At 38.5% G+C, this 12541-nt stretch overlaps 1 protein-coding gene across 1 annotated transcript in view; it reads right to left on the bottom strand.

Moving 5' to 3' along the window:
• LOC150085058 (selenoprotein N-like) overlaps window positions 1–12541 on the bottom strand; it is a 58383-nt gene that overhangs the window by 31555 nt on the left and 14287 nt on the right. The window contains exon 2 of the mRNA XM_090376451.1: window positions 6684–6869. Within this exon, the coding sequence (XP_090232577.1) occupies window positions 6684–6869 (186 nt within the window). The remainder of the gene's footprint in view (window positions 1–6683; window positions 6870–12541) is intronic.

The raw sequence follows: 12541 nt of genomic DNA, 5'->3' as shown, positions 1-12541 counted from the left end.
CTTAGCTGAACTGCTTGCTACACTTGTTTTTAAAACTCCTCTTAAAAAACGATGCATGCTATTTTAATTTGGGATATACACAATCGTAATATTATAAATTAATACGATGCCCACTTTATTTTTTATATGAAAAGTACATAAGACATCACAAAATGATTGCAGTGCAAAACACCACCGATCTATGACTGATATGCCAGCTCGTATGTGGTACCACTGTGCCCCACCTCACTACAGATGATTTCATCAGGGATTGACTCAACTAGTGGTGGGAGAATCGAATGCAAGTATTTGATTCTTTCATCCACCGTTAGACTAACCAGATTTTATTTTCCACAAATGTGCGCCTCGCAGGTCCCCTCTCCCTATGGAATATTAATAATTTTTGAAACTTTATTTAAATAAATTTTTATTTTATTAATTTGAACTCAAAAACTAATTTTAATGCGGAACCTCAAATGTTATTGGCAGAACCCTAGGGTTTGCAGAACACAAGTTGGGAATCCGTGGTCTAGATTAATGGTGTCCAACCTACGGCCCGCGGGACGCATCCAGCCAGCAAATAATTTTTATGCAGCCCGAGCAAAAAGTGAACTAAAACAGCATTTTAAATTTTGTTAATTATTTCAAGAACCATGTACATTTGATGCTAAAATAAGTGGAAATAAATGAATTTAAAAGACCGAGGTGTTGGTTGTTGTAGTAGGGTTTTTAGGAGCATCAGCAACTAAAGCTATATTGCTCCGTAAATTGTGTGTTCTGTGATCAATTTTCTGTTTGCTGGTTAAAAAACCCCGAGTTTCCAGGGGGAAAAAACCCATACTACTCTCGCCCAAGACCAACTAACTCAGCCACGTTGTTGTGAAAAAGGCCTATAAAAATTCCTCATGTCATCGACGGGATTCGAACTGAGGTCTTTTCTACCCAGTGTGGGGAGGGTGGCAATTTTATCAATTGTGCTACCCACGAGGGCTGGTGCCTGTTGCGGCAAATATGTGAGAGCATTGGAAGTTATGAAGCCATGTGTCATCAATTCTGTTTCTTTTATCTATGTTTTGTATAAAATATGCGCATACCCAACCAGAAGCATGTGTATATACAAGGTGCTATCAAAATGTTGCAGGACTCCAATTATGGCATGCCTTCTGCTTGATCTTGGTGGGTGCACAAAAGTGTTCACACAGTACACTTCATTGAAAATGTAATTTTCACTAATTTTTATCAAATCACTCAGTGCAGCCCATGAAATGAAATGATCTTTGATTTATGGTCCCTGTGCAGGAAAGGGTTGTACACCACTGGTCTAGATGATCCCATAAAAGCTCTGTTGGGTTTAGAGCAGGTAACTGGAGTGGCCACATCATAATTTTCAATATCCCCTCCTGTTGTCTAGTTGCTAGAAAGTCCCTGCACAGCTTATAACTATGCTTCAGGTCATTGTCTTGTTGTAATATAAAATTTCTTTCACAAAGGGATTATACATTATGTTCAAGAATGTTTTTATAGTCTTATTTTCTTAAAATTCATTCTATTCTGATGAGATTATCCACTCCAGAAAAACAGATAACCACAGATCATGATGGAACCACCACTGTGCTTGACTGTAGGCACTAAACAATGTGGCATTTTTACTTCGGTTGATTGTCTCACAAACTCTATGATTCGATTCAAAAATTTCAAATTTGGATTCATCCATTTTACAATTTTCCACTGTTCAATTGTTCAACATTGATGGCTCTTAGTCCAAGCCAACCATTTCTTTCAATATTGCAGTTTCAATAAAGGTTTTCGGACAGCTACATGACCACAAGTCCTGCTTGTTTAATCCAGAGTTTTATGGTGGATGTAGCTACGAGAGTTTCTCTGCTCCTATTGAACTCTGCTTGGATTTCAGGTACAGTAAGTGGTCGATTGCATTTAGAAATCAGCATTATGGTCTCAACTTGTGCTTTCACTGTTATGTGCAGTCATCTTGATCATGGTTTGTCCTTTAAACTGCCAGTCTCCTTGAATCATTGAATGATAATTTGTACTCCTTTAAATGGAGTACTTAGATTTTTTGCCAACACTTCTCATTTCTTTATACAGAGTTATAATAGAATTTCTCTTTTCAACACTCAGTTCCTTATTTCTTGCCATAACACATAAAACTCATAAAAACACTTTTCTGAATGATGGGTGTTTGATTTATAAGTTACAGTTCTTACTCCTCCATTTATATTACTGCAAACACTCTAGAATCATGCACAATTTTCTATAATATTGAAACAATACCACCACTTTCTAGAATATTCTAGAATCATCTATAATATTCTTGAATATTCTAGAAATTCCTTAAATATTATTTAATTTTTTTGATTTTTATATATAACAGAAAAAATATATCAATAAAATTGGCAAACAGATCGTCCTATTTTAATAAAAACTTTGAAAATTAAGAAAAATGAAATGTGATTAAACTTTTAGGCAGGAGTGTATACATTATGCAAACAGTTAAACTTGAAAGATGGTTAACATAAAACCGTGCTCTTGCATGGATCCACTTTAATACAAATTTAGAAAATTGTTTTAAAATAATTTGAAATAAAGTGGCTATACATTTCAGTTCTGAAGGCCCTTCTTGAGTAACGATAATAATCTGCTTCATGCATGATAATACTCAGGGCCAGATTTAAACTTGTTGTGGCCCTAAGCTATAACATGTATGAGGCCCTTCTCGCTTACAGTTCACCTGTGACAATATTAAAAAAGGATTTTTTAGGATAGAGCAAGGCTAGGGCTGCCACCTCTCTAACCTCAAAAATGAGGACATTTGGGCAGAAAAATCGGGACTTTTGAGGATGCCTTTCCCTATTTTACCAAAAAAAAGCTTACATTCTCTTACAGTCTTTTCAAAAATGCCTAAGCCTTTAATAACTGTTTATTATGATAATAGGGTAATAGCACAGTCACTGGCAAAGTAATAACATGTTAAATATTTTAATCGAATAGCTCAAATCCCTTAAATTAACAGAATTCACACTTACCATTCTTATGTGAATTGCTTAATTCTTAAAAAATGATACACAAAAAATTTAATTATGGTATGAATGAAAAAAATACTTTTTTTTTCTCAGCGTAATTTATTTGCTGTTCTCTACATTCTTTTATATTTTGGCACTGATGCAATTTTTCTCTGTAAATCTGTGTTTTTGGATAAATATGAATGTAAATCTTTACACAGCATGTCACTGAAATTGAATTTTATAAGCATTAGTCCCTTAATTGAATCCACACTAAACGAATTTCTATCCTTAAATCACTGCATCTACATCATTGAAAACAGACTTTCGATAAATGCATTATGTGATGGTATGGAAAAGAAAAATTGAGCAATTATTAACAGCTCTGTGAAAAATTCTTTATTCTTACAGTGGCTAAAATAATTAGCCCATCTTACATTACAAGGAACAGAAATGTCAGTATCCCTAATTTCGGCTACGAATTTTTTTTAAATTACAAAACTGATCAAATCACTTCACATCATCCACGCACACACTCCTTTTGTATGAAGGTACCTAAATTGTTGAAACCACACAATCTCATTCAAGTGGCTCTCTTAAAGACATCCACCTGAATGAAGAAACTTTTTCCAGTGGTTTCAACCACATGTCCAAGTATTCAGTACATGATGAATATAAGTTCTGGATATTTCTTCTGAAAACTCCATATTTCTCTGTTTTAGCCTTCTTCTTGCCTCTTCTCCAACATTTCCTTCACTCTGAGGGAAATTAACTGACATTTACTTCTTTCTGACAGAATATCCCTTATGGAAGCAAGAGCCTCAATAACTTCTGTCAAAGAATTGTCATTCCTTTCAATGCTCATTATATGTGAATTGAAGAATGACATTACAGTTCAGCAATGAACAAGAGAAGTTTCACTAAACTCACATTGCGCGCGCCTCCGTAGCCAGGTGGGAAGGAGCAGCACTGCGTAGTACACGCTTCTTGATTAGACCGGGGTTTGAGCCCGTCATCACCAAATACGGAGGATGTGGAAAGGTCAGGGAATGACCACCGCATATCCCGGAGCAATATGGCCTTAGTTGCTAACGCTCCTAAAAACCAAATAACAAACAAACAACTCACATTGCCGACCGGGCTAGCCGGGTGGGTAAAGTGCCTGCCTGGCAACCCAAAGGTCGCGGGTTCGATTCCTGCCTCGGGCTTGGATCATCGTACTGCAAAAACCTTGGGAGGTGCATTATGGCCACAGAAGCCTATGCGCCAACAACTACAAAAAAAAAAAAAAAAAACTAAACTCATCTTCAAAGAAAAGTTTTAAAATTTTGGGGGGTTTCTTGAGACAAAAAGAAAGACTTTAGGGCTGGATAAATACTTATAATCCTTTCAATTGCAGGTAATAGAGAAAGCCAGCATGTTCTGCTATGATACAGAAGTTTTTTTATGGGTAACCTCTGTAAGTTCACATAATTTTTTTAGGTTTTCAACACGTATAGTGTAAACACTGAAATGATTAGAAATCTTAAGAACAATGAAGTCAATATCTACATCAATTGTGTCTGCTCCATGCTGGATACAGTTATGCAGAATGTGGGTAGGGCAACCCACTCCTATTAGCGATCGACCAAATAATCTTTGTAAATTTGAAAATACATTATTCCCATTGTATCTCCACACTCCTCCAAACATGGTGTTACAATTATCTCCATACTCCTCCAAACATGGTGTTTCAATTATCTCCACACTCCTCCAAACATGGTGTTACAATTATCTCCACCAAATGCAATATTTTTCTTATCCAGGCCACTTTTACACAAGGTCTCACACAAGAAATAGTAACTGCAGTCTCATCTGACTTGCTATTTAATTCTATTAGCTTAACCTTTGAGCCACCATTTACCAAGTCAAAATGATGCACAAGAATAGGGAAAATTTTCAAAAATCCATGATTAGTGGCATCAGTGGAAACTCCAAAAAACTGTACATTCTGAAGGGACTTAACATCTTCAACTGAATGGACTGATAAGACAGAATTAATTATAGCATCAGTCTTTGTTTTTGCAAAAGATAACCTCCTAACAATATTTGAATCAGAGCATATCGACTTTAATAATTCTGCTGTACAAGACATCGATTTATAGCTGTGGTGATGCGCCACTATATGAAAGGCAAGGGTTCCTTCAGCAACAAACTCTTGCATCAAGCCTTTTAGGGGCGATTAATAAAAAGTCCGTTACCTTGCTGCAACATTTTCTGAATCTAATGTTCTTCTTATGTTTCTCTGAATTCATGTGGATGTTCAAATCACCTGATCCCTTGTTAGCAACTGAGATGTAGCTTTCTGGACTGCAAACGATGCATTCCACCTCCTCATCTACTCCTTCCTTTTGAAAACCTGGATATTTCATCGTCAAGTCGTCCGTAAACTTGCACTTCCTTTTTGGCATAATGGGTATTCCTGAATTTATGTAAATTAAGGAATTATTTTAATTTAAATAGTAGAAATAAAAAATGATTTGAAGAAGTGACTGATTACTTTATCAACTGATAATTATGAAATATCGCATACAAAAACTATGCTTACTTGTAAATAAATACAACGAATTGAAGCTGGATGAATCAAATTATTGTTTATGCGAACTACTCAAAGAAGAACAGAAAAAGTGAGATCTCTTAATTAAAAAAATGTGGAATGGTAATTTTAACTCAGAATAAATTCACTTAATTAGAATGAATTTCAGGTAAAATAAATAACGAGAGAAAATTTATTTCGAGTTGTCTACTCACCAAGAATGTAAAAGAGAATAAAAAAAAAATGGAGTGAAAAAGTCAAACTGCACGAACAAAATGTCAAACTCCTCAATCTGTGTTGCTTACAGCCGGAAGTGGAGTTCTTGGAATTACTTCCGCAAGGCTGATTGGTGTATGCCTTAGAAATTTTACCAATGATAAGGATCAGAAGATTTCCAAATTTTAAGAGCCAAAATTCCGGATATTTTCAAAATTTTACAAATTCCTTCCGGACAGTCCATGACACACAAAAAATGAGGACATGTCCAGGAAAATGAAGACGGATGGCAGCCCTAAGCAAGGCCCTAAGCTGTAGCTTGTTTAGCTTATGTGTAAATCCGGTCCTGATAATACTTTAAAATAACTAGAATTACATGACAAAATGAATTCTTAAGATGGAGACTGATTTTCATTGGAACATCCGGAGTCAAGCAACAGACTTCAGTTTGGAAGGGTTCTTTAAATAGAAATTCTCTACAAAAACAAGTGACCTGATGACAGTCCAGTTGTTTTGCTGTCACTCATTTAGGAACAGAGGGGGTCTGAGTCTAAATCCCATTGGAGAATGAAACAATTCATAAAAAATAAGTCTCTTGAGTCATGGCTTAGTTAATCGAACTTGTGTGAAGAAAAAAAGTTTGTTCCTACTTGAGTTAATCAAGGTTTTTCGGCCTGCACAACATGCAAATCCGTTCACGAAAATAAACTTTTGATATCACATATGAAAAACAATACTAACTGGAGTATAATAGTAAATGACACACTTATTTGTTGGAAGATAAAGCATTTATTCCTGAAATTGTTGCTAAATACGGTTTATTTCTAGTAATATAATCAAATTCATTCATTTTTTTTTTTTAGGTTATTGGTTTTTGTAGATGTTCGGCTTACCAAAGACTCCGAGTTTCGACCTCTTCCCCATAGCAATAAATTATAAGTATAATTGTTCACAAACGACGAAAATTCAGATAAATTTAATTTCCCGTCATGGTCAGAATCCAATTCTTCAAACAGTTCTGCATCTGTATGTTGTAAACTGTTTAGAAGTGGTTCCTGAAAATTATCTTCGTGTGCTAACTGAAACAGAATCAAAACTGCCACTGGAATAGAAACTGAAGACCAAATAATTGCTACAATTGCGCATCGATACGCACATAAATTAAGCGAAACTTTACTTGATTTATTTTTTTCAGGTGGTGATATCGGCTTAGCTAGCTGTTCGATTGTATCGTTCAAATCCTTTGCTGCTTTCGAAGCTGATTTCATTAAAACTAAAGTTAAACGGAACAGTTCAACATAAATGGCAATACAAAACTACGTACACACGTTCAACTACCCGCTGTACACATAAATAAACACCTGAACGACCTCTACTGTCGAAAATCTAAAGTAGGGAATCGATAATTTAAAATTTACGGGAGTTTTTAATCAGTTGAACAAAAAAATCATATACAGGTAGTTATTATTATTATTATTATTATTATTATTATTATTAGCTATATGGTGCAAGGAAGCCTGAGGCTCATGCTGCACCAGCCAAAAAAAAAAAAAAAAAAAAAATTCTCGAGTTACCCTGAGAGAGAGAGAGAGAGAGAGAGAGAGAGAGAGAGAGAGAGAGAGTCAAAAGTAGAAGGGAATCACCAAGTAGAGAAAAATGATGATATTCAGCTCGGAGCCCTGGGTGTGCCAAGCCCCTCACCAGATGTGAGCCCCTGGGGTAGACGTTCTCGACTTTACGAGTTAATTCGTTCCTAGCGCGCGCTCGTAAAGCGAAAACACATAAAGCGAGAATTAAATCCCATAGACATAATGTTAAAAATAGGGGTTTCGTTCTCAACCAAACCCCAGGCGCTCACATCTGGTGAGTATGGGCTTGGCACACCCAGCGTCCTGAGCTGGATATCATCATTCTTCTCTTTCTTGGTGATTCCCTTCTCTCTCTCTGGGTAATTCAGAATATTTTTTTTTTTTTTTTTTTTTTTTTTTTTGCCAGGTGCAGCATAAGCCTCAGGCTTCCTTGTACCATATGGCTAATAATAATAATAATTATAATAACCAGAGGAGGAAGAACATACCATGGCCGAACCAGAGGCAGAAGAGCAAGAGGAAATACAACCCGCAGCAACTGAAGTGGAAACAGACAAGGGCATGATATCCAGAATAGAGGATGAGTGGAAGAAGGCACTAACAGAATTTGAAGGAATGGACCCTACAAAGACTCACGTGATACCGAAGCAGAGGCCGAATAGAACCTTGTAGAGAGTCACAGACCACCTGCATCGGCACATAATACCGCATTACCTCGACAGCAATGGTGCAATACTGGAGGCCATCGATACAGCCGTGTATTGTGCTGCGGTAGCAGCCACGAGGATTAATGGAAGAGAAGCGAGAGACCAGAAGCAGAAGAACCGAAAACAGAAGGCACCACCAGCTTGGGAAAGAAGACTTCAGCAGAAGACAGAAGAATTAAGAGTGAAGATAGGCCAATTGACCCAGTACCAACGGGGCAATAGGAGTAAGAAATTAATTGGAAAAGGGAAGAGCATCCTCAAGAGAGACAGCGTCCACAGCAAACATGAGACAAAAAATCAGAGAATAAGAGAGTACTTGGACACATTGAAGCAGAACCTCCTTGCACTCAGCAAGAGACTACGCCGATACAAAGAGAGCTCCAAGAGGAAAATAAACAACCAAATCTTCGATGAGGACCAAAGAGGTTTCTACAGGAATCTCGGAAGACGGGAAACAAGGGAACGGACCACCCGAGAAGGAGACGATTGAGGATTTCTGGGGAAACATATGGAGCAGGGAAGTAAAACATAACAGCCGAGCCATCTCGATAGAACTAGATCGCAAGAAAACTAAGGTCGTACAAGAAATGAGAGGATGGGAGATTCGGGAAAAAGAAGTAAAACAGACGATCAAGAACTCTCACAACTGGCGAACTCCAGGAATAGATAACGTCCACAACTACTGGTACAAGAAGCTCACTTGCACACACAAGCACCTGGCAGAGCAGTTCACCCAAATGATAAGGCACCCAGAGACAATCCCGAAGTTTCTCACTCAAGGAATCAATATCTGAAGCCTAAAGACGAAGATACAAGAAACTCGGCGAAATATAGGCCAATCACCTGCCTCCCAACAATGTACAAGCTCCTGACCAGCTGCATAACCAGGAAGAAAACAGAACACTTGGAGAGCCAGAGCATAATGGCCGAACAGCAGAAAGGATGCAAGCGGCTGAGCAAAGGATGCAAGGAGCAATTAACCATAGATGCTGCGGTTATGGACCAAGCATACAAGAAGCGCCGCAACATGTACACAGCCTACATCGATTACCGCAAGGCCTTCGACTCCGTGCCTCATAGCTGGCTAATAGAGGCGCTGAAAATCTACAAAGTCAATCGGATAGTGACAAACTTCCTTGGAGAAACGATGGCGAAATGGAGTACCACCATGATGGTCGAAAACATCACAACCAGGCCAATCCCCATCAGGAGAGTAATCTTTCAGGGAGATTCCCTGAGCCCATTGTGATTCTGTCTAGCACTTAACCCGCTATCCACCATGCTCAACAGTAGTAAGTACGGATATAACCTCAAAGAAGGAAGGAAGAACCTGTACACCCTCACCCACCTGATGTATATGAATGACATCAAGCTCTAGGCGGGAACTGAGAAGCACCTTCAGCAACTACTCCAGATCACCGAAGAATTCAGCAAGGATATTAGGATGGAATTTGGTCTAGACAAATGCAAGACATAAGGACTGCGGCAGGGAAAATTAGTCAACCGAAACTACCAGCTGCAGACTAGTAAAGAGATCGAAGCCATGGCAGAGGGATGGAGATGATACAGGCTCAGCAGTTACAGCACAAGGAAATTAAGGCCTGCCTGGCCGAAAAATACCATTAGAGACTCAGAAGCCAGCTGAAAGCAAAGCGGAATGGTGGGAACACAGTTAGAGGCATAAACACCTATGCAGCCCCAGTGCTAACATACTCCTTCGGGGTCATAGATTGGACTAACACCGAGCTGGATGATATCATGAGAAAGACAAGGACAATGATAACCAAGAGCCACCAACACCACCCGAAAGCTGCCGCGGAGAGACTGACAATTGCCCGGGAAGAAGGAGGAAGAGGCCTGATAGACCTCATTGAGCAACAGAAGACAGCGGTAGTTAACCTGAAAGAGTACTTCCAGACACACACAGCAGCACTTCACCAGGCCATAAAGTAGACAAGTGGTATACCCCACTCAATCTAAGCGAAGATTCCCCCCAACCAGGAGGTACAAACAAAGCTACAAAGACGGGCAGAGAAGACATTCCATAGCAGACACTACAATGATTTCCATCAAGGTCACATAGATAAAATTGCTTCCAATGCATGGCTCACGAGAGGGACGGTCTTCCACGACACTGAAGGATTCATGCTCGCCATCCAAGACCAGGTAATCAACACCAGGAACTATAGAAAATACATCGCCAAGAAGCCCGGAGTATTCGATGACAGATGTCGACAATGCCACCTGGCCTCAGAAACGATCCAACACATCACCACGGGATGCAAGATGTTCATCCAGACTGAGTACACTCATAGACACGACCAGGTAGCCAGGATAACACATCAGAAGCTAGCAAGGAAATACCAGTTGATCGAAGAAAGTGTACTGTACTACAAGTACGAACCCCAGGCAGTACTAGAGACCCCAACCCACAAGCTGTACTGAGACTGCGCCATAATAACGGATAGGACAATCTCGCACAACAGACCGGACATAACCCTTGTGGACAAGAAGGAAAAGGCTACCTATCTGATTGACCCAACCCTGGTAACCTGCAGAAAACCCATGGGGAAAAAATCAGGAAGTACGCGAACCTTAGACAGGAGATCAAAGAGATGTGGCATATGCAACAAGTAACGACCATCCCAATCATCGTGTCAACCACAGGTATGGTGCCAAAGACCCTAGATAACAGCGAAAACCTACAAGGAACTCAAGAAAGTCACAATCCTGAACACCTGTAGGAGTAGTCAGAAAATTCCTCGACCAACAGTAACATCAGACATAACAAAAACCACCCTGTGTACTTGGTAGCAATACCCGTCACGAGGTGGAACCCCCAATCAGGGAGAAATAATATAAGATCAGCAATAATAATAATAATAATAATAATGAAATTAGTTTATGTTTAAACAATGATTGATTTATCCAAAGAAATTAAAACGTAGACTGCAAAATAAAGCAAATAATAATAATAACAAAGAAATTTTTTATGACTTGCAAATTTTAAAGAATGGTTATTCTTTATCATCGACTAAATGCACACTCGTTGATCACTTATTATTGGCTCGGCACTCGTTGGTTTGTTGCACAAGGAATCGTCTTCTTCAGAAATGCTTCAAGAGGTGTTAGTTTCCAAGGTAATCTATTTTCTTTATAAATTTCAAGAGACGCATAAGCATTTTTTAACGGAACGCACAATTCCAACTAACCCCATTTACGCGGAGTAACAAGTTTGCGAAGCTTAAAAAAAAAGGAATGAAGAGAATATTCTGAAAATTTATTTATGTTTTATATACGATTGAAGATTTCAGTAAAGAGGAAACACATTTCAGCATAATAACTTAAAAACCACACAGTTCTTGCAATACTTCTATTAGAATAAGCAGCAGCCTGGAGCGAGGGGTGCTGGGGGTTTCAGGGACTGATGGCAGTCATCGTGAAACAGGTGGGTATATGGGATGTGTTAGGGTAACTAATAATAAGAATAGGTACATGTATACTTGCATGTATACCAATGCTAGAAGTATAGTAAATAAATTTGATGAATTTGAAATGTTGGTCAAGACATCAAAGGCGGATATTGTTGGGATATCAGAGACGTGGTGTCAGAGATATTAGGAATGCAGAATTGGAATTTGGGGAGTACAATCTGTACAGAAAGGATAGGAAGGGAGGTGTTATGCTGTTAATTAAGAAAAACATAAAATCAAAAGAAGTGCATCCAGTTCATATAGATGAACAGTGCACTGTTGAGTTAGTTTGGTGTGACATAAGCACTGTGAAAGCAAAAATAAGAGTAGGAGTGTGTTATAGGCCTAATGACTCGAATGAGTACAATGAACAATTGTACAGAGAAATAGAGTGGGCTAGTAAATCAGAATGTCTTATAATGGGGGATTTTAACTTCCCAGATATTGACTGAAACTTGTGGGTTGGTCACTCACACACTAGTAATACTTTCGTGGATTTATTGGATAATTGTTTTCTGCAGCAACATGTTCGAGAGGCAACCAGAGAGGGTAATACTCTTGATCTGGTTATCAGCAGTGATCATTCGTGTATTAAGAATTTGCAGATAAAGGACCCACTAGGTGGCAGTAATCACAGTGTACTGATGTAGGATTTACTTAAAGATATAATTAACATCAGGGGTAAAGGAAAGGATTTTTGCTTCCGTAAAGGTGAGCACAGTGGTCTCAGACAGTTTTTAAATTCTGTACAGTGGGATCAACTGACGATGTTACCAACAGTAAATTCTAAGTGGGAAGCACTCAAGGAATTAATCGTGGAAGCTACTAAAAGTTTCATACCTATTAAGAAATATTGTTCAAGGTTTAGGCCTAAATGGTTATCAAATGAACTAATGAGACTCGTGACAGAGAAGAAAAATGCATGGGATGCATATAAATTATCAAGCGACTCAGAAGCCTATGGCAGATATAAGCTAGTCTG

Source organism: Mastigoproctus giganteus, chromosome 6 (assembly GCF_048544385.1).
Source record: "Mastigoproctus giganteus isolate SK-2022 chromosome 6, ASM4854438v1, whole genome shotgun sequence".
In the NCBI taxonomy this organism is placed as follows: Eukaryota; Metazoa; Arthropoda; class Arachnida; order Uropygi; family Thelyphonidae; genus Mastigoproctus; species Mastigoproctus giganteus.
Note: the sequence above shows the minus strand (reverse complement) of the source record. Positions and strands in the feature narration are given on the sequence as shown.